The sequence below is a fragment of the Sinocyclocheilus grahami genome, unplaced genomic scaffold (assembly GCF_001515645.1).
Source record: "Sinocyclocheilus grahami isolate Dianchi unplaced genomic scaffold, SAMN03320097.WGS_v1.1 scaffold78.1, whole genome shotgun sequence".
In the NCBI taxonomy this organism is placed as follows: domain Eukaryota; kingdom Metazoa; phylum Chordata; class Actinopteri; order Cypriniformes; family Cyprinidae; genus Sinocyclocheilus; species Sinocyclocheilus grahami.
Genome location: NW_015505257.1, coordinates 1670631 through 1694742, shown reverse-complemented (window position 1 = coordinate 1694742; position 24112 = coordinate 1670631). Strand labels below are relative to the sequence as shown.

At 37.9% G+C, this 24112-nt stretch overlaps 2 protein-coding genes across 2 annotated transcripts; both read left to right on the top strand.

Annotated features, from left to right (window-relative positions):
- The first annotated feature begins 1527 nt into the window (after window positions 1-1527).
- On the top strand, window positions 1528-6044 carry LOC107586201 (vesicle-associated membrane protein 2). The gene is made up of 4 exons (XM_016273467.1): window positions 1528-1635; window positions 1749-1907; window positions 2261-2312; window positions 3880-6044. Exons 1-4 carry the CDS (start codon window positions 1528-1530, stop codon window positions 3894-3896), a joined length of 336 nt encoding a protein of 111 aa, XP_016128953.1. The 3' UTR covers window positions 3897-6044.
- Window positions 6045-10111: 4067 nt separating this feature from the next.
- per1a (period circadian clock 1a) lies at window positions 10112-23087 on the top strand. Its single transcript, XM_016273428.1, has 20 exons — window positions 10112-10241; window positions 10661-11153; window positions 12226-12461; window positions 12547-12659; window positions 12751-12952; window positions 13915-14106; window positions 14654-14732; window positions 14820-14926; window positions 15012-15165; window positions 15757-16000; window positions 16127-16235; window positions 16344-16479; window positions 16662-16780; window positions 16967-17143; window positions 18165-18449; window positions 18929-19875; window positions 19954-20131; window positions 20321-20504; window positions 20926-21076; window positions 21417-23087. Exons 2-20 carry the CDS (start codon window positions 10849-10851, stop codon window positions 21618-21620), a joined length of 4122 nt encoding a protein of 1373 aa, XP_016128914.1. The 5' UTR covers window positions 10112-10241; window positions 10661-10848; the 3' UTR covers window positions 21621-23087.
- The last annotated feature ends 1025 nt before the right edge of the window (window positions 23088-24112 follow it).

Genomic DNA, 24112 nt, shown 5'->3' with positions numbered 1-24112 from the left:
AGATAAATTAGTAACAGTCAGTAACATCCGGTCCGGTTATTTGACAAAATGTATGTTAATTGTGACGCAACAATGAGAGAGACTCACACACAGGCTTAATGAAGGCCTTGTGTGGGGGTGGGGATGTTGCTCATCTCATTCATATGACCCTGCCTTTACCAGTCCAGTGTAAGGAACAGTCCAGAAACAATTTAACCTCATATTAGTGTAAAATACAGTAAATGTGCGATGCTTTCTCATTCATTTATTTGGAATTTGTCTGAGCATTGGAAAAATAGCCTTGCATAACCAGGCCATAAGAGCACTGGACGAATGTTTGGTGTGTCATTCAAAAATGAATTTTGATGAAATTATACATATTTAGCTTTAAATGAGAAATTTAGCATTGGCGCAGCCATTAGTCTAAGTACTAAGATTTTAGCTACACCCAAATTTTGTCTTTGGGTAATTTAGCATTGAATCATGTGCTCACAGACTGTTACCTCTCAAAGCCTGTTTCTGCTTCATATGCTTTGATGATAGATAGATATGCAGACAGACAGACAAACAGATAGATAGATAGATAGATAGATAGATAGATTCTAATGTACTTGCATTAACACAGAATACAAAAACATTACTAATATATTTCTGTTTGTTTATAGTTTAATTGATTAAAGGTCAAATTATAGGCAAAGCATTATGAATAGTTTTAATGTATTTTAGACATGAAAATAAAAACTTTGAGTTGCAAGAATGTTACTATTATGTTCTGGTTGTAAGAACCATTAAACTGATACGCATCAGTCAAAGTGAAGTGCTATTACATCTTTTCATGTCAGTGAAGGTGAGAGGAGCCAAGACTAATGTCTAAATATAGATTATTGTAAATGTGAAGGAGCGGAAGCAATTGAGAATGAGAAAAAAAGCTGGTAAATAAGAATACAAATATGGTGAGCTTTACTCCCGGCTCCTTTACTCCTTTCGTATATGTAAGATCCCAGTAAGAAAAAGACTTAGGGAACTAAACTGGGATTATATCCAGGGATCCTTCAGAGGTGACCTTTATACAGAGTGCTGTCTTCCTCTGGTGGCTGAGATTGGCATTAGCAAGGAGACTTTTTCAGAAATCCCTGTTTAGTTTATGATTTCTGTCAGTTACATTAAAATACATACACCAGTCTTTACAAAAGAAAACAGCGAGTGAAGCGCTACAGTACATTTAACTAAATAATTTCGTTTCTTTTCACACAGCAGCTAGTCTGCATGCGATGGCAGTAGCAATGTGTGATTTTATGTAATCTTGCTGGTATGATGATTACGACAAATCAAGTAGGTATTTATTGAAACTAATTTAGTAATGAATTTGAATTGTAATTAAAATTTGAAAACAAATACTGTTCTATTAAGAAATGCAAGCAAAACCATTATTTTTAGTAATTTAGGACAATACTAATAAATGTTCCTCATATTCCTAATATATATATTCTCTAAGTCATTGTACTAATAATACACCCCAGTAATACTGAAGTATTGACGAAAGCCTGTATGTTGGTTTGCAGGTCTGCCCCAGCTGGTGCCCCTGCCTCAGAAGGAGGTCCCCCTAACCTCACCAGCAACCGTCGCTTACAGCAGACACAGGCTCAGGTGGATGAGGTGAGTGAACCCCATCTCTTTGGCTTCTTTCATCTACAAGTGCATTTTCAGAACACATTCATATATATAAGGGATGACACAGTTTACTAAGAGTCACCTTCATCGTTTCCCAGGTGGTGGACATTATGCGTGTGAACGTAGACAAGGTTCTGGAGAGGGACCAGAAGCTGTCAGAGCTGGATGATCGGGCTGATGCCCTGCAAGCTGGAGCCTCACAATTTGAGACCAGTGCTGCCAAGCTCAAGAATAAATACTGGTGGAAGAATGCCAAGGTAAACATCACAAAAAGTGCCTCGAGTAAGGCTGAAAAAGGCTATGTATTTTCAGAACAACACATCTAAATCAAGCAAACAGCTAACAAGAAACCTCAAATCAGTACACCTCTTTGAAATTAAAGTCCTTTATCATTCTAACATATTTAGCTGTCAGTAAAGTATGTTGTGTTATTTCTATTCACAGCTTAAAATTATATATATAAAAAAAATCATATAAAAAACAGTACCTCAAAACAAAAAGTAGTTCATAAAAACACATTTTTTAATCTAATGTTTGAATGTTGGGTCTTTATAGTCTACTCTTTACTGCTTTTCAACCTATTCTCCTTCTTTTTACCTCTTTTCTTTAGATGATGATTATCCTGGGGGTGATATGCGTGATTGTCCTCATTATAATCATTGGTAAGTAATGACAATATTCTTAGTGATTTTCAAAGGAATATTCTGGGTCGAATACAACTGGGAAAATCATGTTTGAATCTCAAACGCAGAAATTTGTAGTTTGTTTGAGAAAAAAAAGTAATTCCATAGATTTCTATTTTAAAGGGGTAATTTACCAATGGCAAGATAAAACTTGGCTGTCTATGCAGTAGAAAGGCATTTTTTAAAATCAGTGCTACATGAGTAGTGAAAACATAGAAAGAGGGCTGTGGCGTTACTTTGTGCCAAAAAGGTAGGGATCTTCAACACCCATACTGCACTGGGCTCAATCTGACTGTAGGTAGGGATATAAAAATGCATAAATACAATTTGTAGTTTTAACAAAAACCCTGGAGATGTCAAAAGATTTAGCATTTTGTGCCATCCAGCGGTCTTTGGCTGACCAGTAAAGATCTGAGTGCAGGTAGCATGAAGAAAGAGTACACATTGTTTATTTGCACATACCTCTGACATTGTGAAAATAGAAAGCTGGTTGAAAATCAGCGAACTTGTCCTTTAAGCACTCTTTACAGTCAACTTGGTATTTGTGTTTGATTTCACAAACTGAGGTACAAAATTCTGAGCGCAAATTGTATGTTGTATACAGAATATCCCTTTAAAACTAAAACCGCCTTTCCACTATCTCTGACATTCTCATACGATTGTCACATTTTGCCTCCCTAGTGGCAGTCACATGGAACTTCTTATTCACCATTATAAAATGAATAAATAATGAGTGTATATATATACACATGTGTATATATTAGTGCTCTCAAATGATTAATCGCGATTAATCGCATCCAAAATAAAAGTTTTTGTAATATTATGTATATATAAATACACACATACAGTAAATATTTTGAAAATATTTACATGTATTTACATGCATATATTTATATTTTTATATTATATAAAAATATATTTAACATATAAACATAACATATTTTTCATGAATATATACATGCATGTGTTTGTATTTATATATACATAATAAATATACACAGTATACAAACAAATATTATGTAAACAAAAACTTTTATTTTGGATGCGATTAATCGTTTGACAGCACTAGCATATATATATATATGTATAATATATCCACACAAAACAAAGGACAGCAAATATTTTTGAAAGCAAAGTAGGGTTTCTGGGGCTAATCAATGTAAATAAACAAGTATAAGTTAATTTCTGACTTAATTATTTATAACTGCCCATTTTACAGGTTTTAGTGGAAAATATTGGTAAATTTCACTCTCTTCTTCACTAATCTGATGATCTGGCTGTTGCATATGGTGAACTGCAAAACGTCAAATATTTCAGTGCTTCCAAAGTTGAAATCACATCCGAAAATTCAGCATACGCATAGGATCAAACTCCACTCCACTACTCTCCATTAGAAATTAATGACTTCCGGTCTGTCTTTTGTCTTGGATAGTGAAAAGGTGGCTTAAGTACAAAATACTTAGAGTGACTCACTATATAATTATATTTCTTATTACATACTCTTTCTCAAGTGTTGACGATAAATCTGATCTGCTTCTCTTCACAGTGTACTTCAGCACCTAAAGCACGATGTTCCTACCCCACTCTGAGCTCATGAACGACCAATTCTAAGCCACAGAAAAATCTCTCCCAAAAAAGATGAGAAAAACGACTTCTCACAACAATCAATTGATTTGCCCCTTCCTGAGCCCCTTTGCCCCCTGCCTCCACTGCCTCACAGCTGGACCCCTGTCACTCCTCGTTCGTCCTGTCCGTGAGTGTGTGGCCATGTCTCCTCTGTAAATACCTCCGGCTTTTCTGAAATACTGTTCATACTCCAAACTCCTGATTACTTGTGACAACGACAACCGATAAAAAAAGAAATCACAGCCCTTAGAATACGATACGATTATACAGTATATATTCCAAATGTTCTTTGTAGAGTTTTATTCTGATATAATGGTTTTTGTAGTTTGTGTGTGAGTGTGCATTTGTATATTTTTTTAAGTTTTGTAAAACTTATTTTGCTTCAGGTTTAAACTACTGCCTCTCAATCTGGGTGTTTGTATCTTGCACGCTCTGTTTCACTCTTTCTTGCTCACTGAGTATTGGTGCATTTTTGCACAAGTGATAGTCTCCCTTAACTGAGGTACTGAATCAATATCCCCAGTTTGTTCTTTGTCACATGCACTCTATCTCAGACCTACACATTTACCCCTCAACCCTCTTTCTTTCTTTCTTTCTTTCTCACCAATAGTACTTACTCTCTTAGTGAACTGCCACAACAGACCAATGACTGTAGATGTTTATCTTAATTTAATGTCTTTAGTGTCTTATCTCTTAAACATTCCTTAATAGCGGTGTACAATTATGCTGTCTATCAAACAAAGCAAGCGTATTTATCTGAAAGAATTCCAAAATAGGTCTTAAACAACCTCGAGTACTTGTAACGCAGTCAAACTAGGTTTTGACAGGGATGCCGAAGTTATTAATCGCACATGGGTCAATTGCGCAGTACATGGAAAGATTTGAAAGTGTTAGTGCTATCTCGAATGGCAAATCAGGACCAAAATTCCCCGATTCATTCTGCTGGTAAAGATTTTGAAGCCCAGAGAGATTCAAGGCCAGAGACTGACCGGAAATTGGGAATAGTATCATGCACAAAAAGCTTGTTTTCGATGGCGCCTTTTAACTGGTTAGACTGCAGGTGCGAATGGGAGAGAACCGCACGCTGTGTTACTCCCTCGCAGCAGAAATACTGCCAAACTGATTCCTCCATCTGAAAGCACACAGGTTGATCTTAATACTTCAACAGCTGCGGTTCTCTCTCTTAAATCTAGATACTGCCTTTAATTTAGTCTTTCTTTTGATTTTAGGTATAGATTATATTATATTTTTGTGTGTGAAGCAGGCAGGAAAGGGACCACATAGTTCAGGACTTGGCGCTGCTGCCATGTGCACAGCGGGCACCTTTGTGTCCCTCACTATTATCCACTTCTCTGTGCGCCTGTTTGTTAAATTCAGCTGTAGTTTACACACTGCCAAGCACCTGAGGGGACATTTTTTTTCTTTTTATCTTTTGTTTTTTTTTCCACCGTGCCCTTCCTGGTTTGCTCTCGTGCATATATACGTCTCCATCAGCATCACCCTTCAGTCTCATCCGCCCAATCTGCCAACAAGAAGTGAGCCAGGCGTGAAGTGTGCGTCTGCACGTGAACACCACCCCCCTCCCCCCTTCCCCCTTCCCCTTTCCCCTTCACATTTCCAAGTTAGCGCCATTAGCATTTCTTCTTTCACACATGATTTGGTTTCTAGCCGCCCGCCGTAGTGTGTGTGCAGAATATTTCAGCTTCATCCTGACAGATTAGGCTGCTTAGACCTCTGCAGGTAAAGAAAGGCTGTTCCCGTGGCAACCTGCTTGCATAAACAGGGGGGAAAGCATAGATTAGCTGATTGATTGTGACAGGAGGCGGGGATGTTAAGGGGCGGAGCTAGAGATATTATTCCACTGGTGTGTTTTTACATTCCATATTAATCATCCGTATGGAAAAGAATTATGTTTGGAGCAGAATGAACTGTAATCTTTTGCATTTATGGTTTCTGACAAGCAAACTAATTTTCATTTCATTCATTTTTTCTTCTTTAAAAGGAGATAGCCGTAGTTCATTTTTTTTCTATCGCGGCATGCTCATTCACTCATTTGTCCCACTCACGTTGAGCTATTTTAATGATGGGATGTTAAGGGGCGGAGCTAGAGATATTATTCCACTGGTGTGTTTTTACATTCCATATTAATCATCCGTATGGAAAAGAATTATGTTTGGAGCAGAATGAACTGTAATCTTTTGCATTTATGGTTTCTGACAAGCAAACTAATTTTCATTTCATTCATTTTTTCTTCTTTAAAAGGAGATAGGCATGCTCATTCACTCATTTGTCCCACTCACGTTGAGCTATTTTAATGATAAATGACCAAAAACCATATTATATCTTGCTTATACTGCCAACTGCCATCAAAAACAGGTTAAGGGCCAACATTTCCCCTGATCTCTGGTTTTTAAAAGCTCTCATCCAGCGAAAGGAAACAAGAATTAGCCCATTTCTCTGCGTTTTTCAGGTCTGTTTATTTTACTTGAATATTTAGTATTGGTAATCAAGTGGAGGTGATTGCTAACAGCATAAGGAATTTCAAACCACAATCCGACGGACCATGCCTGATATCTATATCAATGATAGCACAACTTCTACTTTAGGTCTGTATCTGTAATGCTGAATATAAAACATGAAACTCTTTCTTAGTAGCTATTTAAAGAAGAAAAAAGACCAACAACAAAAAAAAATCTGTATTGTTTTGTGTTGTAGTGTGGGCTTCATCTGGGGGAAGGGGGTTCTTTTTTTTAGATTTGACATTTAAGACATAAACAATCTGGAATTAGAATAATATAATATTAAAATAGATTAACTATATATTATATTAGGCAAATAAGAGAATTTTCTTCCAGGGGTTGTCAACATTTTAAAGGGGTCTATAATAAACAACATACATTGGGGTAGGACTCAAACATGACAAATGAATCAAAGCGTTTAAAACGCTTCACAAATTAAACGGATTCTAATAGGGGACTACAAATAATGTATGTGCTTTTCTGTTTTTCTTTGTGTGAGTGTATGAATACATTTTCTTTTGTCTTGGCACTAATGTATGTTTTGTTCAAAACTGTGTGGGTTGAGAGGGACGGTGGCAGTAGTTTTGTCACGCCAGCCTGTTAAAGATGCTGCGTCTTCTTTATTGGGAGGGAACCAATGAAGACACAGAACTTTACCAGCTTAAAAGCCACAGTGGTTTCTCCATTACTCACGTCATACAGTTGTTTAGTCTTCAGTTGTTTAAGCAGAAATTAGTTAAGGCTTCACAGTGGTGCTCTGTGGCACAGCTTCATTGTGCTTAGTCAGGAGAGGGTGATTTTTTTTCTATAATTTAAATAATACTGGAAAATGAACCCTGCCTTACTAAAGGTTAGCGTGTCAAGAGTTTGTTTGTTTTTTTCCCAGAAAGCTTGTATAGACTGGGATATCACCTTCAGTTGGTTGCTATTAGTGCAGAGATGTTTTGAATGAAAACGTATGGGATTTTACACGAGTTTGATTCTTTGAAGGTTTTTGGGACTGAATAAAGAGTATAAACAAGTGGAATTTAAGGGGGCTGATCCCATAGAGCTTCATGGAGGTCTAGAAATGCATCGAACCAAGAGGCAAGTTGCTGTATTAATAACAGTTTGTGTTTCATTTGTTTATTTATTTGATTTACGGAGGTTCGTTTTCGTGAGAGAGGTTGAGGATTAGCATCACCCCTGTTTGTCTGGCCTCTTTGGAGGGACTAGGCTGGAGGATTATGGGTAATGTGGTCTTCACAGTTTTATTTTATGTTGTTGTTATTTTATTTTATTTTTTCAATTTATTTGTGTCATAAGTGATAGTGGACTACATATTAAACAGAACGAAGTACATTGTAACAGGGAACCTTTTGGCAACCAGACACACATGAAATCAATTGTAGAGTAAATCTGTCAATGTCTATTATATGGATGAACTTCTTGGGAAAAAAAAATAAAAAATATATATATATATATATATATATAAATATACATATATTGCAAAAAAAATCAGTTATGATGACCTGTGTTTATTGTTCCAAGTTAGAAATTAAAATGTGTGTGTGTGTGTGTGTGTGTGTGTGTTTGAAAACAATGACAACGTAAAAAAAATAAATATATAATAAAAATGGGTCTGTGTTGTTGTTTTTTTAATAACTCTTATATAAAGTATCAAAGATATTATTGTATTATGATTATGTATTTAGGAACATATAAGCTGTGTTTTTTAGTAATCTTCTATTAAACATGGCCAGCTCCAGCATTTGGAGAGGATTTTTACACTATCACAGAATGAAAAGGTAAGACGTTTATAAAATACAAGTAACTATTCACTACTGCGTCACTGTTGCATAAACTATTCATTCTAAGAAAACGTTTCCGAGATGGAACAACAGAAATACCATGGTTATCTGGTCATGTTCTGCGGTGGAAGTACATTGAGTTACATGTATATGCATTCAGAACAGTTTTAATTGCTTCTATAAAACAGTTCAATAAACAATAAGTTAATATCGAGCATTAACTTACCTTAATTTTGTATGCCTAGGCAAATCATAATTATGATATTAAAAGTCAAAGTTATGATATGGGAAAGTAAAAAATATGACAAAATCTAAATTATTTTATAAAATTGTATAATATTTGAAACTGACATAAAGTCATAATTTTGACACAAAAGCTGAAATTATGACCAAAAAAATTTAATAATTACGATAATATACAAATAATACAAATAACACAAAAGTCAAAAAACGTATCTGGTCATGTTCTGCGGTGGAAGTACATTGAGTTACATGTATATGCATTCAGAACAGTTTTAATTGCTTCTATAAAACAGTTCAATAAACAATAAGTTAATATCGAGCATTAACTTACCTTAATTTTGTATGCCTAGGCAAATCATAATTATGATATTAAAAGTCAAAGTTATGATATGGGAAAGTAAAAAATATGACAAAATCTAAATTATTTTATAAAATTGTATAATATTTGAAACTGACATAAAGTCATAATTTTGACACAAAAGCTGAAATTATGACCAAAAAATTTTAATAATTACGATAATATACAAATAATACAAATAACACAAAAGTCAAAAACTTTGAAATTATGAGACAAAGATTATGACAGTCAAAAGCATGTCTTAATACATTTCTATGTCATAATAACCTCATAATCTCAATTTTTATCTCAATTTTAAAACAGTCATCACCTACTGACGCAAATATATAACCTGCAGAATCCCCCCACCCCCCAATAATGCACAGTCAGGAATTTGTACAGACAGCTGTTTATTATCATGAAATACCATCTTCAGGGTGATTAAAAAATACATAAATCGTATCACTCGGCCAGAGTTTATGACTGGCTGACTGTAATATCCCGTGCCATTTTATTACCATATGATACATGATGTCATAGTCAGCCTAAACACTGACCACATGTGAAATTAATAATTGCAAATAATAATTAACTCCTCTAAATAATAGCATCCTGTCACGGTTGCAATGTGTTCAAAGCACTTAACACATGTGTCCAGCTGTGATCAACTTCCACCGCGTCTTTGAGCAGCAATCTTCAACATGAGACAGAGTAAACGCAGGCATGGCCCTCACACGCCCTCATGTGTCAGCTGCAGGTGGACGGACACGCTCAGTACGCTCAGTCCGCTCAGTACGCTCCAACACGAGGAACGAAGCATGCGGCTCCCAACCATAGAGTGCGCTGAAGATGTAACCACCGAAAAGAAGACGCGCAGTTACAAACGGTAGCGTTTCAACTACGCATACGTAATTATTCACAGAATCATAGCCTTATTTATTTGACTTTTATTTAAAAAATGTCAGTGTATTAGTCTTATATAGTATAAGAAAAAAGCCCTTATGCGCCTCTACAGCAGTTAGTACGGTTTGGAAAAGAGCAAATTAGGTCTTGTTGTTCCCTCAAGTCCACACAATTCAGATGGAGGCTTCGCTACAACGTGACAAAGCAGCGCCGAGCATTCGTAGCCCTGCCCACATGTCCAATAGCAGCGCGAGTTTCTCTTTGAGGGGCGGGGTTTATGCTTTGCAGGCGGGGTGATGGCAGGTTAGGAGCCAACGAGAGATGGTTTCGGGAGTTGCTCGTTACACGTGAAATGGTGTCCGTACACGGGTTAACATCAGACAAGACCCGAGTTGCAGTACTGAGCTACATTGCACATGCGTCTATCCGTGTACAAGCTCTGAAAAGAAGCCTAAACTTCACTTCAGAGCAACTGAAATATGTTTATAAGGTAAGAAAAGCTGCTTTTTGTTCTAATAGTTGCATATATATATATATATATATATACACACACAAAATAGGGCAAAAAATGAAAAGCATGCTGTGTGCTATATAATATGTCACGTATAATAAATTTTTTCATTGACCCTCCAGCTTTAAAATGTGTTAAGTACATGGCTCTGAACATCAAATATAATTATTTTAAGGACACTGCATCATATTGACTGTATCAAAACAAGTGAATGTAAATACATCAGAGTGGTTCTTTAATGTCATTATAGGCCAGGATTAAAATGCAACACTCAACATTTATACAATGTGTGACAGAACTCACTATCCTCTGTGTGCATCTTGAAATTTTTCATGTCTCTTCATATCTTCAGGTGTGCAATTGTTGCTTATCCTGTTTTTATTATTATTTCCCACCAGATGGTTTGCAACTTTAAGGACGTTTAAGCAGAAACATCTAGGACAAACAAAGAAAAGTTTCTCGGCCGTACCTATGTTTTAGCACAGCAGATATTTAGGATAACCAAAGAGTTCCCATGCCCTGCTCTGTCAGAAGGTCCCTTACAGATGCACAAGACAGATAATATATACAGTTATTCTGCTTCATTATGAGTAATGACAGCTTTCAAACACCAGTGACCTATGGCGCTCGTAGAGGGAAGGGAACAACATATAAGGATGAAGGGGAAGCCCACAGCAATGCTTCTCCCAGAATGATCAACAGCCAGTCCATTTGTCCCAGGCTGGACATTTCAACAGCACCCCAGCTGACACACTCTGATGACACGGATGCCCACTCCAGCGAGAATGACTCGGCCGAGAGGGAGAGCGAAGGACACATGGGACGAGAAACATCCACGTGCAGCTCTCACAACAGAAAGGGTTCAACCACAGAGACTACGGAAAGCAAGAGGTATGTGATATTTAAACTGAAATCTGTTTAACATGACTTTTATGTGGTAGGAAGATGGTTAAATTAATGTTATAAGTAGTTTTTCCCAGTGTCTGTTTGTATTTACTGTATGTATGAATACGTATACATTGCCGTTTAAAAGTTTGAATCAAGCAATTGATACTTTTATTCGGCAAAGACAAATAAATTATGTTCTTATGAACTTTCTATTCCTCAAAGAATCCTGAAAATCATGTATCTTGGTTTCTACAAAAAAAATTAAGCACAAATGTTTTCAACAATAATAATAATGATAAGAAAATGTTTCTTGAGAATGATTTCTGAAGGATCATGTGACATTGAACACTGGATTAATGCCTGTAATAATTCAGCTTTGGATCACAGGAATAACGTATATTTTAAAGTGTAATGATATTTTGCAGTTTTTGATCAAATAAACACAGCCTTGGTAAACATAAGAGGCTTTAAAAAAAAAAAAAAAAAAACATTCAAAAATCTTGCCAACCCCAAACTTTTAAACTGTGGGTGTACACATATACAGATAAAATAGCTTGAATGCCATTGCAATGCAGAGTCATTATGGATACAAATCTTAGTCAAATGTATGAGTGTAAACCTGTTACTTGTCTTTGAACCACTTTATTCAGCAAAGAGATAAAAAAACAATGTGTATGCCTGAGGAGCTCTGACCTATATATATCTCACACATTCAGTTATTTAGTTTACTCCCGAAAAACCTTTTCTTTTGGAACTGGTTGAGGCGTTGGCATGATGACGCTTCACTTGGTGCAGATTAAAATTGCATAGTACATGCAGTAATTTTTTGGAACAAGACTGGTATTTGGTCATGTTCATTTTAATATTATCGGACAATATCTGTGCCAGATTGGCTAATTGACGGAAATGGCCAGAACTAGTATCAGCTCCAAAATCATGTATTTTAGAACTTGTCATTGCTGAAATGAAATTATTTAATTTTTAAATTGGAAATGTGAAATCCTGTTTTCTGATAGATAAATAAATTGTATTAGAAATACTGGCTAATTTCGCCCATTAAAATGTCTCTCCCCAGCTCAAACGGAAACAGTCCCTCCCCTCCTAGCAGCTCGGTTTCGTACAGTCTTTTGAGTGGCAGCTCGTCCCAAGCACCCAGCGGTGACCAGCCAGCCCGGCTGGAGACCCAGAGAGAGCTGCTGAAAGCCCTGCGTGAGCTAAAGATTCGCGTGCCGGCAGAATGGCGCAGGAAGGGGCGATCAAGCACCCTAGCCTCCTTGCAGTACGCACTTAACTGTGTCAAACAAGTCCGGGGTGAGTAGAAAACTGAAACTTTAATTGCATTTTCTTGTACCAGCGTGTGTGTGCCAATAAAAGGGTGTGTTGTGTTCATCTGTAGCTAATCAAGAATACTACCATCAGTGGAGTGTGGAAGAGAGTCATGGGTGTTGTTTGGACCTGTCGTCGTTTACTATTGAAGAGTTACACCCAGAGTACACCCTTCAAAACATGGTATGACTAGACAAGTTACCTAATCATACACATCCGGTTGTGAGTCTTCAGAAGAATCTAACGCATTCATTCTTTCTCTGTTCTATCTTAGGACACGTTCTCTGTGGCAGTGTCGTTCCTCTCTGGTAAAGTGGTGTATATCTCATCCCAGGCGGCCTCTCTGCTGCGCTGTAAACCCGAGAGGCTGCAGGGAGCCGTTTTTTCAGAGCTGCTCGCACCTCAGGATGTCAGCACGTTTTACAGCAGCACCGCTCCCTGTCGTCTGCCGCCGTGGTCCTCCTGCGCAGGCACTAGTATGTGGAAGTTTATTGACTGTGTGAATATAGCAACAAAGCAGAGATCACAGTACATTTTGTAAATCAGTTACAGATCGTTTTATTCGCCATAGACTGTTATAAAGCTGCCAGGCACATGTTTTTGTCCTCAGCTGTTTATATTGGCAAACTGCAAGGAATTTTGATGGGGGTGTATTTCTGAGGTATATTGTTTTATGGGTATAGTACTGAAACTTTATTGGTCAAAAGTATTGTCCCACAAAGGTGTATATTAAAGGTGCAATATGGAATTTTTATATCCCTACTGGTACCAAATGGAATTGGTAACAGAAAATAATAACAGATTTCCCAAATACCATCTTCCATTGTTCTGACAAAAAGGTATTCCTGTTACTTAAAAAGAAATGAACATTAACTGATATGAAATAAAAAGTAAAAAGCAAACAAACAAAAAAGGCAAGGCAACATGTCTCATTTCCATTTAATTTACAGTGAAGTACTAAAATAACTAAAAATAAACTTTAAAAAAACATATACAGATACAAAATACAGACATATTTAAAAAAAACACAAAAACTGATAAAAATTACAAAAACGCACAACATAATTACTAAAATTTAAAATGACAAAGAAAATGGAAAATAAAACGTAATTCAAAATATTAATAAGAACTTTAATAATGTATTAAAGGGATAGTTCACCCAAAAATGAAAATTAGCCCATGATTTACTCAAGCCATCCTAGGTGTATATGTTTTTCTTCTTTCAGACTAATACAATCTGAGTTATATAAAAAAAAATAGATTTTGTTGCTTCATACAGCATTTTGCTGTTATAGACAACTGAAAAATTACTTCTTCAATCATCAAATTCACTTAGTTAGGATGCGCTATAATGGTAAAAATTTGTAGTTATTTTTTAAAGATTGCCCAAATTTATGCTGAGAAAATGAGTATTTATTAAAGCCTCATTTGTGTACAGCCTCACAGGTGGACTGTACAGAGGAAAAGTCAATGTTTTGTCGGATCAGCAGAGGTAGGGACAGCGATGGAGAAGTGAAGTATTACCCCTTCCGTCTCACGCCATATCAGCTGACCCTGAGGGACTCCGATACGTCCCAACCTGAGCCCTGCTGCCTCCTTATCGCTGAGAGAGTTCACTCCGGCTACGAGGGTAAAGCAAGACTGTGTCAATGTCAAATACTTCACCATTCAAAAGTTTGGGGTCAGTAGGATTTAAAATATTTTGGGATTTAATGTTTTTTCAGCAAGGACTAGTAAAAACTTGTTATATAAATGATGTTTTCACAAAAATATTAAGCAGCATCAAATAAATACAGCCATGGCGAGCATTAGACTTCTTACAGAAACATTTAAAAAATCTTACCAACCCCAAACTTTTGATTGGTAGTTTACTTAGTGTGTTAGAAATCTGAAACTGTCTCACTGTTATGAAAGTATAATCTTAACACTTAAATAATATGCATGTTGAAAAAAACTGGCCTTTTTCACTGTTTCATCTAATAAGAATAAAAATTAAAAATAACATTTCTTAATTCGTCTTTTCAATTATTGAAAGCACTAGTAAACGTGCATGTAATTGAAAAATCAATCAGACTTACTGTATATAAGTGTAAGATGACACTTAATTAAGCATACTTTGCACTTGGTTCTTGTTTTCTATGTCTGTTCTAATGTGTTTCCGTGTTTTTACCTAAAAGCACCTCGTATCCCAGCAGACAAGAGAATTTTTACCACCAGTCACACCCCAAACTGTCTGTTCCAAGAGATTGATGAAAGGTTTGCATTTTTACCTAGAGCTGTCTCACATGTTTACTCTCTATGTCTCTTCTGAACAGCTGCATAAACCTCTGCTCTCATTTGCAGGGCAGTGCCATTATTAGGTTACTTGCCTCAGGACTTAGTTGGGAAGCCGGTGCTTATTTACCTGCATCCAGAAGATAGACTCCTTATGGTGGCCATCCACAAAAAAAGTGAGTAGCTCATTCTGGATACAGGCACGATTCAATGGTGTATATGTGTGCAGCAGAATTAATTGATATAGTTTCCCTTCATCAGTTCTCCAGTTTGCAGGGCAGCCGTTTGACCACTCGCCCCTGCGCATGCGTGCACGAAGTGGGGAGTACTTGACCCTCGACACCAGCTGGTCATCCTTTATCAACCCCTGGAGCAGGAAGGTGGCTTTCATAGTGGGACGCCACAAAGTTCGAACGTAAGTGGCTGCACTTTATATAGCAATCAAACAAGCAAAACAAATAAAAAAATCAAAATCTAATCAACCGCATAGCAACGCCCTGGCAGCCACTCTTATGACATACTCATTAACTAAACCTGATATCTACTTTTAAGTGGTCTAGTGGTTTAACGGATTACAAAACTCATAGGTCAGATCATATTACGGTTTTTGAGTCACGGATCGGATCTTTTGTTGGATCGGCAAGAAAACAAGATATTTCAAAGTACTTTGCTTTCCATTTATTACTTGAAGCTAAGCACTTCTTCGATATCACAGCAAAAACTACTAGCCTAAGAAAGTTCAAAGATGATTAAAGACAAGTTAGCCTCTCTTCCTGTGTGCGCGGCTGTGCGCATAGAAAACAGCGCGCGAGTAGCGAATCAAGTTCTCTTGCGCTGGAATGGTTTAAAATCGCTTGAGTGTGTAAACACGTTTCACTCTATTATGGTGAAATTTTGCAATTAATCCACGGATCACATGCGTGCTGAACCATACGGATCAACTACGATCCATTCAACCCCTAAAGTGGTCCCACAAAACCTGTCTACCATCCCTTCCTTTCTGTAGGAGTCCACTGAATGAGGACGTGTTCACTGCCCTGGAGGACGGGGAGGTGAGAACCATGTCCCCAGATGTACCACAGCTCAATGAGCTGATCCACAGGGTCCTGGTGCAGCCCGTTCATGCCGGCAGCTCACAGGGGTACGGCAGCCTGGGCAGCAGTGGCTCGCACGAGCATCAGCAAAGCGCCACTTCCTCCTCTGAGAGTAACGGGCATGCTTCCGAGGACCAGATCAAGCCTAGGAAACCAGTAAGGGCGTTTATCTTTTTTCAGTTCAGATGTACACATAACAGTATTGAACATTACATAATGAAATAAACACCAACTTACACTAACGTGCAATGTGCCAACCTTTATTTCCTCATTTCTTTCTAGATGACGTTTGAGCAGATTTGTCAAGACATGCACATGGTAAAGGCCAATGGACAGCAGGTCTTCATTGACTCCCGAAACCGGCCGCCAGCTCTCAAACAGAGTAGCTTAGGTAAACATTGCTGATATGTCAGTAATAATGACCTGACTTTATCTATTTAGCCAGAGGTCACATGCTTGTTATCACATTTGAAGTGACCTGATTCCTGTCATATATTAGAAGCACTGGCAAGTGCAGCAGATACAGCAGAGGCCTCTGCTAGAGAAGGTCTTGCAAGTTTAGCGCTGTCCAGTCCACCCAGGAAGGAGCTGCCCTACTCGTACCAGCAGATCAACTGTTTGGACAACATCATAAGGTGAGTCGGTGTGTCCGCCTGTACTAGTTAAAAGGATTTGTGTGCTTTTATTTTTATTTCTCCAATTCCATCTTATTTTAAAAGAGAAAAGACAGGTGAAGATTGAATAATAATTGATAGGTATAGTATGTAAGGTGTGTGTATTGGATATATGGTCTCATTCTTTCACTGTTTTTTTTCAGATATCTGGAGAGCTTTAATGTCCCTGGCACAGTGAAGAGGAAGTGTGGTTCATCTTCCTGTACCACGTCTTCTACCTCTGATGATGATAAACAAAGAGAAGGAGCTGGAGCAGCTGAAGGTCAGTAAAGGATTGCTACAGGAAAATGGGATATTCACCCAGCACATCTTATAAGTATTCAGAAAGTCAGAGACAAAGAAGCAGACTGATACAACCAACCACTATTGGTATTCTTTCAGTATCAGCTAATAACTGTGCATGTTCTGTGTGTAAATGTATGGAATTAAAGTTCACTCTTCCATTTAGACATAGCAGAGACTCTTGTGGTGACCGAGGGTTCGAAGGTTGTCCCTGCAGCACCAGCACACCCCCTAACCCCTCTGGCTCTGCACTGCAAGGCTGAAAGTGTTGTCTCGGCCACTTCCCTGTGTAGTTTTAGCAGCACCATTGTTCACGTTGGTGACAAGAAGCCACCTGAATCAGGTCTGAACACTTTTTCTAGGCTAATCTTGTAATTGACCTATATACATGTAGGCCTGTCACGATAACAACTTTTTGTTGTGCGATATATTGCCCAAGAAATAATTGCGATAAGCGATATAATTGTAATTTTAAAGACCATTTTATTCTATTGAATATAAAAGCATAATAATGCAAGAAGACCTACACCAGGGGTGCCCAACCCTGCTCCTGGCGATCGACTGTCCTGCAAAGTTCAGCTCCAACCCTAATCAAACACACCTGAAGCAACTAATTAAGGTATTCAGGATCACTTTAACTTTAAAAATTAAAGGCAGGTGTGTTTGATTAGAGTTGGAGCTAAACTTTGCAGGACAGTCGATCGCCAGGAGCAAGGTTGGGCACCCCTGGCCTACACACTTCCAAATGACAACAAACTTAAAATTTTTAAGAATATTTATATCATGGAAATTAAGTATCAAAATTTTAGATGCCTTAAAAAACCTGAATAAATAGTAAATAAACATTTTCTAACAAAAAAGTGCAAAGTAGAAAAAAAGAAAAATGCACAAAGAACTTGTATGGAGATTTTTCCATCTACATATTTTTCCCTGACATTTTCTCTGTAAATTAAGGGTGCACACTATTGCTGAAAAACACAATCACTACTTAGCAGTCAGATGTCCGTATGCACAAAGGCACAGATCCCTAAACTAGACCATATCTGCAGATAGAACTTTGTTTGTAGAAGCATTTTTTTACTTGAGCTAGCACCTCATGACTGCATCATGTTATGTACGAGAAGCTGCAAAAGACACAGGCGCCAGTGGAATGTACAAAACATGGTGACATTAATTATTAAGTAAATATAATGGGCGATATATTGCGTCACCAAAAATGATTGAGGTCATGTACATACATGCGCGATAAGTCGATATATTGATTATTGCGACAGGCCTATATACATGGTTTGTCTTATATTCCATTAAATGACAGACTTAGCAATCTCAAAGCAAACAATCTACTCCATTTGATCTACATCCAGACATTGTTATGATGGAGGAGCTGCCAACCTCTGTCACCTCTCCCATGCCCATGAACCCCCAGCAGGCCGTGTCCCCCACTGCTGCTGTTCCTGAGAAAGAAAAGGAGAAGGAGAGAAGAGGTGGAGGTAATACAGGGAAGGGCCTCACAAAGGCGGTGTTATCTGCCCATACCCAGCAAGAAGAGCAAGCTTTCCTCAGCCGTTTCAGAGACATCAGCCATCTGCAGATGGTCCAACCCAGCGGGCCACCACAGCGCAGACACACGTCTACACCTGGGGCAAAAGGTAGCCATTGTAGAGTTGTTCACAGGTTGAATTCCAGTGCAAAAAATGGCTTATCTTATTTAGTATTTTTATCTCGTTTCTAGTCAAAATATCTAAAAATTCTTAAATCAAGATAATTTTACTAGATAAGCCAAGTGACTTAAGATATTTATTCTTGTTTCCAGGGGGAAAAAAACTAAATTAAGTGCATTTTGCTTAAAACAAGTAAAATGATCTTGTTTTAAGAATATTTTACTTACCCAACATAATTTTACTTGTTTTAAGCAAAATGCACTTAATTTAGTTTTTTTCCCCCTGGAAACAAGAATAAATATCTTAAGTCACTTGGCTTATCTAGTAAAAGTATCTTGATTTAAGAATCTTTAGATATTTTGACTAGAAACAAGACAAAAATACTAAGTAAGATATGCCATTTTTTGCAGTGTTGTCTGTCTGACTTTCTTTACCTTCGCCTTTAATATTTGGCTTGTGCCGTCTAGGAGTGAACAGCTCCCAGAACTATCCTTCTGTGGGCAACAGCAGCAGTCGTCAGCATGGTAGAGGAGGGAAAAGACTGAAACACCAAGTAGATGGCAACATACCAGACAGTCCCTCCCCCTCTGGGTCTAGCCCCTATAGAGGATCCAATCCTGTAGCAATAAGACCCAACCTCTCCTCAGTCCAGCAATCTTCCACTTCTTGGCCACCATCTGCGGCATCCCAGACTAGCAGTACTCCCATGATGACCTCCTTTCCCCCAGGCTACATGCCTATGTTCCCCATTTCATCACCTTTCTCAATGCCCCAAATGGGAACAGATCATTCCTTGCAAGAGGGAGTCCCTAGATTCCCCATGCAAGGCTTTCCTCCAGTGATGCCACCAGTCATGACCTTCATGTTGCCCAACTATATGTTTCCACAACTCTGTAATACAGGACCACAGTTGAACCCAGCCAACTCGCAGCTTGTTGGGCAACTGCCTGCCCAAATGAACCCCTTGGGCCAGTTTCCTTCCTCTATTATTGGTTTACCGTCGTTCAATCCTGCAATGGGACAGTTCAATCCATTGGGCTCCCAAATGAATCCTGCCATGCCTACAATGATTCCCCAGCAATTCTACAACCCAAGTCCCCTGTTCACTTTCCCCAACTCTCCATCAGTGCCAGCAGTAAATACCAATACTGCGCCACATGGGCAGTCTCGCTCCAGCACACCCCAGTCCACTGGGCAACAGGCTGGCGAGAGGGAAGGGTCTGGATCTCCTCTGTTTCCATCCCGATGCTCCTCCCCACTCAATCTTTTACAACTTGAGGAATTGCAAAGCAACCGAACGGACACTATGCAACAGACTCCACCCCCAGGAGGTGGAGGAACACAAGGGGGCGGGACTGTGGTGCAAAATTCCAGCAATCGCAGCAACACCAAAGATGGCAAACTCAATGACAGTGTAAGTATTAAGAACCTTTAAAAACTCTTTGTTTTTCATTACCTAGCTTCTTTGCTAACTTTAGTTAACTTCCTTTAGTCTGAAGTCAATGAGTCCAACCAGGATGCCACGTCGACCTCCAGTGACATGCTGGACCTACTGCTGCAAGAGGATTCCCGCTCGGGCACCGGCTCCGCTGCCTCAGGCTCTGGGTCATCAGGGTCAGGGTCATTCGGATCTGGATCGAATGGGTGTAGCACATCTGGAAGTGGCACTAGTGAGTAATTTACTCATGAATGCTTTATTCTTAAAGTTATAGATCACACAAATCTCATACTCATCCTTATATCATTATAAACCTGTATGACTTTATTTGTGTGGTGGAACATAAATGGAGAAATTCTGAAGAATTGTACTGGTTGTTTTTAACCATGCCTGTTTTTTTCTTTGGACTTTTTGATCTCAGGGAGCAGTAATACTAGCAAGTACTTTGGAAGCATTGACTCATCAGAGAATGATCACAATCATAAACCAGCACCTAAAGATATTGGAGGGGAACAGTTCATAAAGTTTGTCCTACAGGACCCCATCTGGCTCCTCATGGCGAACACGGATGACAAAGTCATGATGACATACCAGATTCCCGTCAAGTAAGGCCATTTTACCAGATTGCTTAGTAACCCAATCACATTCTAGCCTAACCTAAATGAATATCAGCTTTGTTTTGACTACAACTCCTGGAAATCTATCCAAGCAAACTTAGTTCTAAGAGTTTAATTCCAACTCTGTTCTGACTCCTTTGCCTGTTATTTACAAATAGCAAAAATCATGTCCAAAGACCTTGATTATTTGGTTCTGGTGTTCTTGATTGAGGTGAAACAAATTTTGAGTTAAAGTCCTTAATTATGAGTTTGGATATCATAATTAAAATGTGAAGTTGGTGGGAATATAAATGACTCACTGGACAAATTTATATACTTAAAAGAAGTAGACTTTAGTGCAGCACAAACTACAGTATGCCAGAAGAGGACATTCATTTGTATTTGTGTGTGTTTGTGTGTGTGTGTACAGAGACAGAGAATCAGTACTGAAAGAAGATAGAGATGCCCTAAAAGCTGTTCAGAAGCATCAGCCTCATTTTACTGAGGAGCAGAAGAAAGAGTTAACTCAGGTCCACCCTTGGTTTCAAACCGGCAGCCTACCAAAGGCCATCAATGTTACAGTAAGTAGCTCTTAACAAAAAAACAAAAATACAAAGGCTATTTCAGAAAGTAGGTACCAAAATGCCACTGCTTTCTAGTTCTGTGCAGATTCTATTGCAGTTCTCACTGCATCTTTTAAAAAATGAGGTAAATACCCAGAATGCCTTGCGACAAGCTCTGCCAACTCTAAATATGTAGTGTACTGAACAATATTGAAAGAAAATGGTTAAATCTAGTTAAAAATTACTATTTTATTCAATATTTTTATGCCGTTTAAAGTATTGTTAGCTTAGCAGCATGCTAACATGCAGTAGTGCTATTTTATGTATCTTACGTGCAAGTTATTTCATTTCTTCACAGTCTTGCACAGGATGTGAATCCCCCCCAGATTCCTCGTTTCTTACTCCATTCGATTTGGACTTTCATGAGATGGCTCTCAGCATGGTTTTGAGAGAAGAGGCCAAACAACAAGATAAACTTATCACAGCTGAAACAGCCTTTCCCTTGAGCCCACCTTCATCTGATAATGAACAGAGAGACCATCAGACCAGCTCAAGCGCTTAGAAGTGGGCCATGGAGGAGGTGGAAGTGACATCGTCAGCAAAGGTGAAGCAGGACTGCAGACTGCTGGACAGTGATTGGTTGCCTGCCTCATAGACTTTTGGGACCAAGTTCAATTTGGACCAAGTTCAAAGGGTAGAAGTTTTATAATCAGAATGTATGGCTCATTTTTACATAATTCTTTAAAACTACGAATAATTTGTAGCTTTATAACCAGGCCTCTGAATAATAAAAGGAAGAAGGGAACAAAAAACTTTCGTAGCTTATAGGAGCACATTTTGAATGTCAACCTGTTGCACATGGTGGATGTTGTTGTTGTTGCACTATGTTCTGCTTCCAGGTTATTCATGAGTTTGCATGGTATTATCTATCCTATGACATGCACTGTTTCATAATTATTCATGACACCATGTGACCTTTTCCTATTACAGCTTTATAGAACGGGACGAGGAATTTATGTTTTAATTTCACACAAGTTTGAAGTTAGATGTGGTCTGACACTCTGCCTTTTTTTTTTTACTTACACTGTTGCAGTATGGGTTTCCAGCCTCTAACCTTTCCACAAGGTTCCCGGAAATTGTGGATGGGAAAAATAGGTTCCAGTCTGACCCTAAAAGCTTGCTGGTCTGTAACCAAGAAACCTGCATTAGGGAAATGTTGATGTCTTTGACAGTCTCATTGAGCAATGTAATAACGTTTGTTTTCAGTTGGTTAATTTGCATTTTATTTCTCCTGGCCGAGAACTGGGTCTGCCACCAGAACGCAAAGTATTTTGGTGGAAAAGAAGCATGATAAGCCAGAAATATTTTCTAGACAAATTGCCAAAACATTGCAAGTCGTTGTCCAGCTTGTACATATTTTTACTTTTTTTTTGCGTTACAGTGAAAGTAACTAACCTCAGTATTCAAGGGGGCGAGTTGCCTTCAAATGTTTGTTTTATGTTGTGGTTTTGAATTGCTGACTTAGACATTCAAAATGAATTGACGCACAAAATTACGATTGTGTGCTAAAAGTATTTGCGTTCTTGTTGCACTTATGTTGTTTAGGTCCATCATGTCAGCATCACAAACCCCATTCTTTTCTAGTAGCCTTAAAATATGTATTTATTTGTCCATATCAGAATAACAGGATATGGTTTAAAAAAGAAAATGTAAAATATGTATTTTGATGTGTGCCGTTTTGAATCACTGCACACATTTTAAAAAGCTTTTGAAGTCCATAAAATGGAAATAATTGTCTGGCAGAGAATATTGCTCTGTTTTGACAGTTAATTTGCCCTTATTTTTAAGAGCAATACAATTACATTTTAAAGCCTCTCAGATGAGCTAGTGTCTTGTTTAGTTCCACAACAAATGCAGGACTGCATTATTTATAAACCTAATTTATGGTTTAAAAAAAACAAGACAACTACTTCACTTTTTTCCCCCCCTTGCCCTCAGATTTATTTGTGAGGGTTTTTCAAAAGCTTTTCTGTGAAAGCAGACTGGCCCAATCAGTTTACATGCAGTACTGTTCTGTTTAAAGCTTCTGTTGAATGTGCAGGAATTGGAAATTAATTTTGTACAATTGCTGGACCTGGAGTCAATCTTTTTTTTTTTTTACTTAAACATTCTTGTAAGTTTTATTTTATCTTTTACTTTGAACATAAATAAATATGTTTTTAGTAATCTGTTTTGGCAACCTGTGAGTTTTTCTTCATTAACTTGACTGAATTGTTTTTCTTAGCCACTAGAGGGTGTAGTAACATATCTAGCAACATCCACAATTGTTTTCACATTGCTTGAATTATCTTCACCCAAAACAAATATTTCCAAGATTTTGACTCCTCTTTCATTTTCCAAAGGCAAACAATTTTCACAGCCCAGGTTGTTGATATGAATGCATGTATTTGTGTCTGAGCAAGGCAACTTAAGGTGAAAGGGAGCATTCCACTTTCTCTGCCGACTTTCCTAAGCTTAAATCTGTAGTTTCCCTCAGCTCAAGAATGCAGTTCAGACTGTCTCATGACTCTCGTCTCCATATCTCAAACTGTCCAGAGTAGCAAAACTGTCAGGTTTCTGTAAACTCTTCTAGTTAATCTCTGTGAATATTTACATAGACCTCTTTGAAAAATCTGAGATGGAGAAAAAAGAAGCAAGGAACTGTATGCTGTTGACATTGTGTGATAGATTGTTTCTTATTCAAACCGTAATGAGAGAGGAGATGACTGTAGTGGCATGTTTCATCCCAACAAACTGTCTGCGTAATGAGTAATGTCAGTTCTGCATGGCAGTTCACTTTTCATTCATATCAACAGACTATTAAACTCTTTGTGAGAGTTTTTCCTGTCAACCCCCATTTTTTAAAATAGGCATGCAGGTGCACTATCCAAACTTAAATTGTTGTAATTTATGAACACTTTGGAATACAGACATAAGACTCTTTTTAAAGAAGAAAATCAGCAGATTATTGCAAAAGTGGAATTTAAAAAAATGTATAAAAAAAAGTTATGGTAG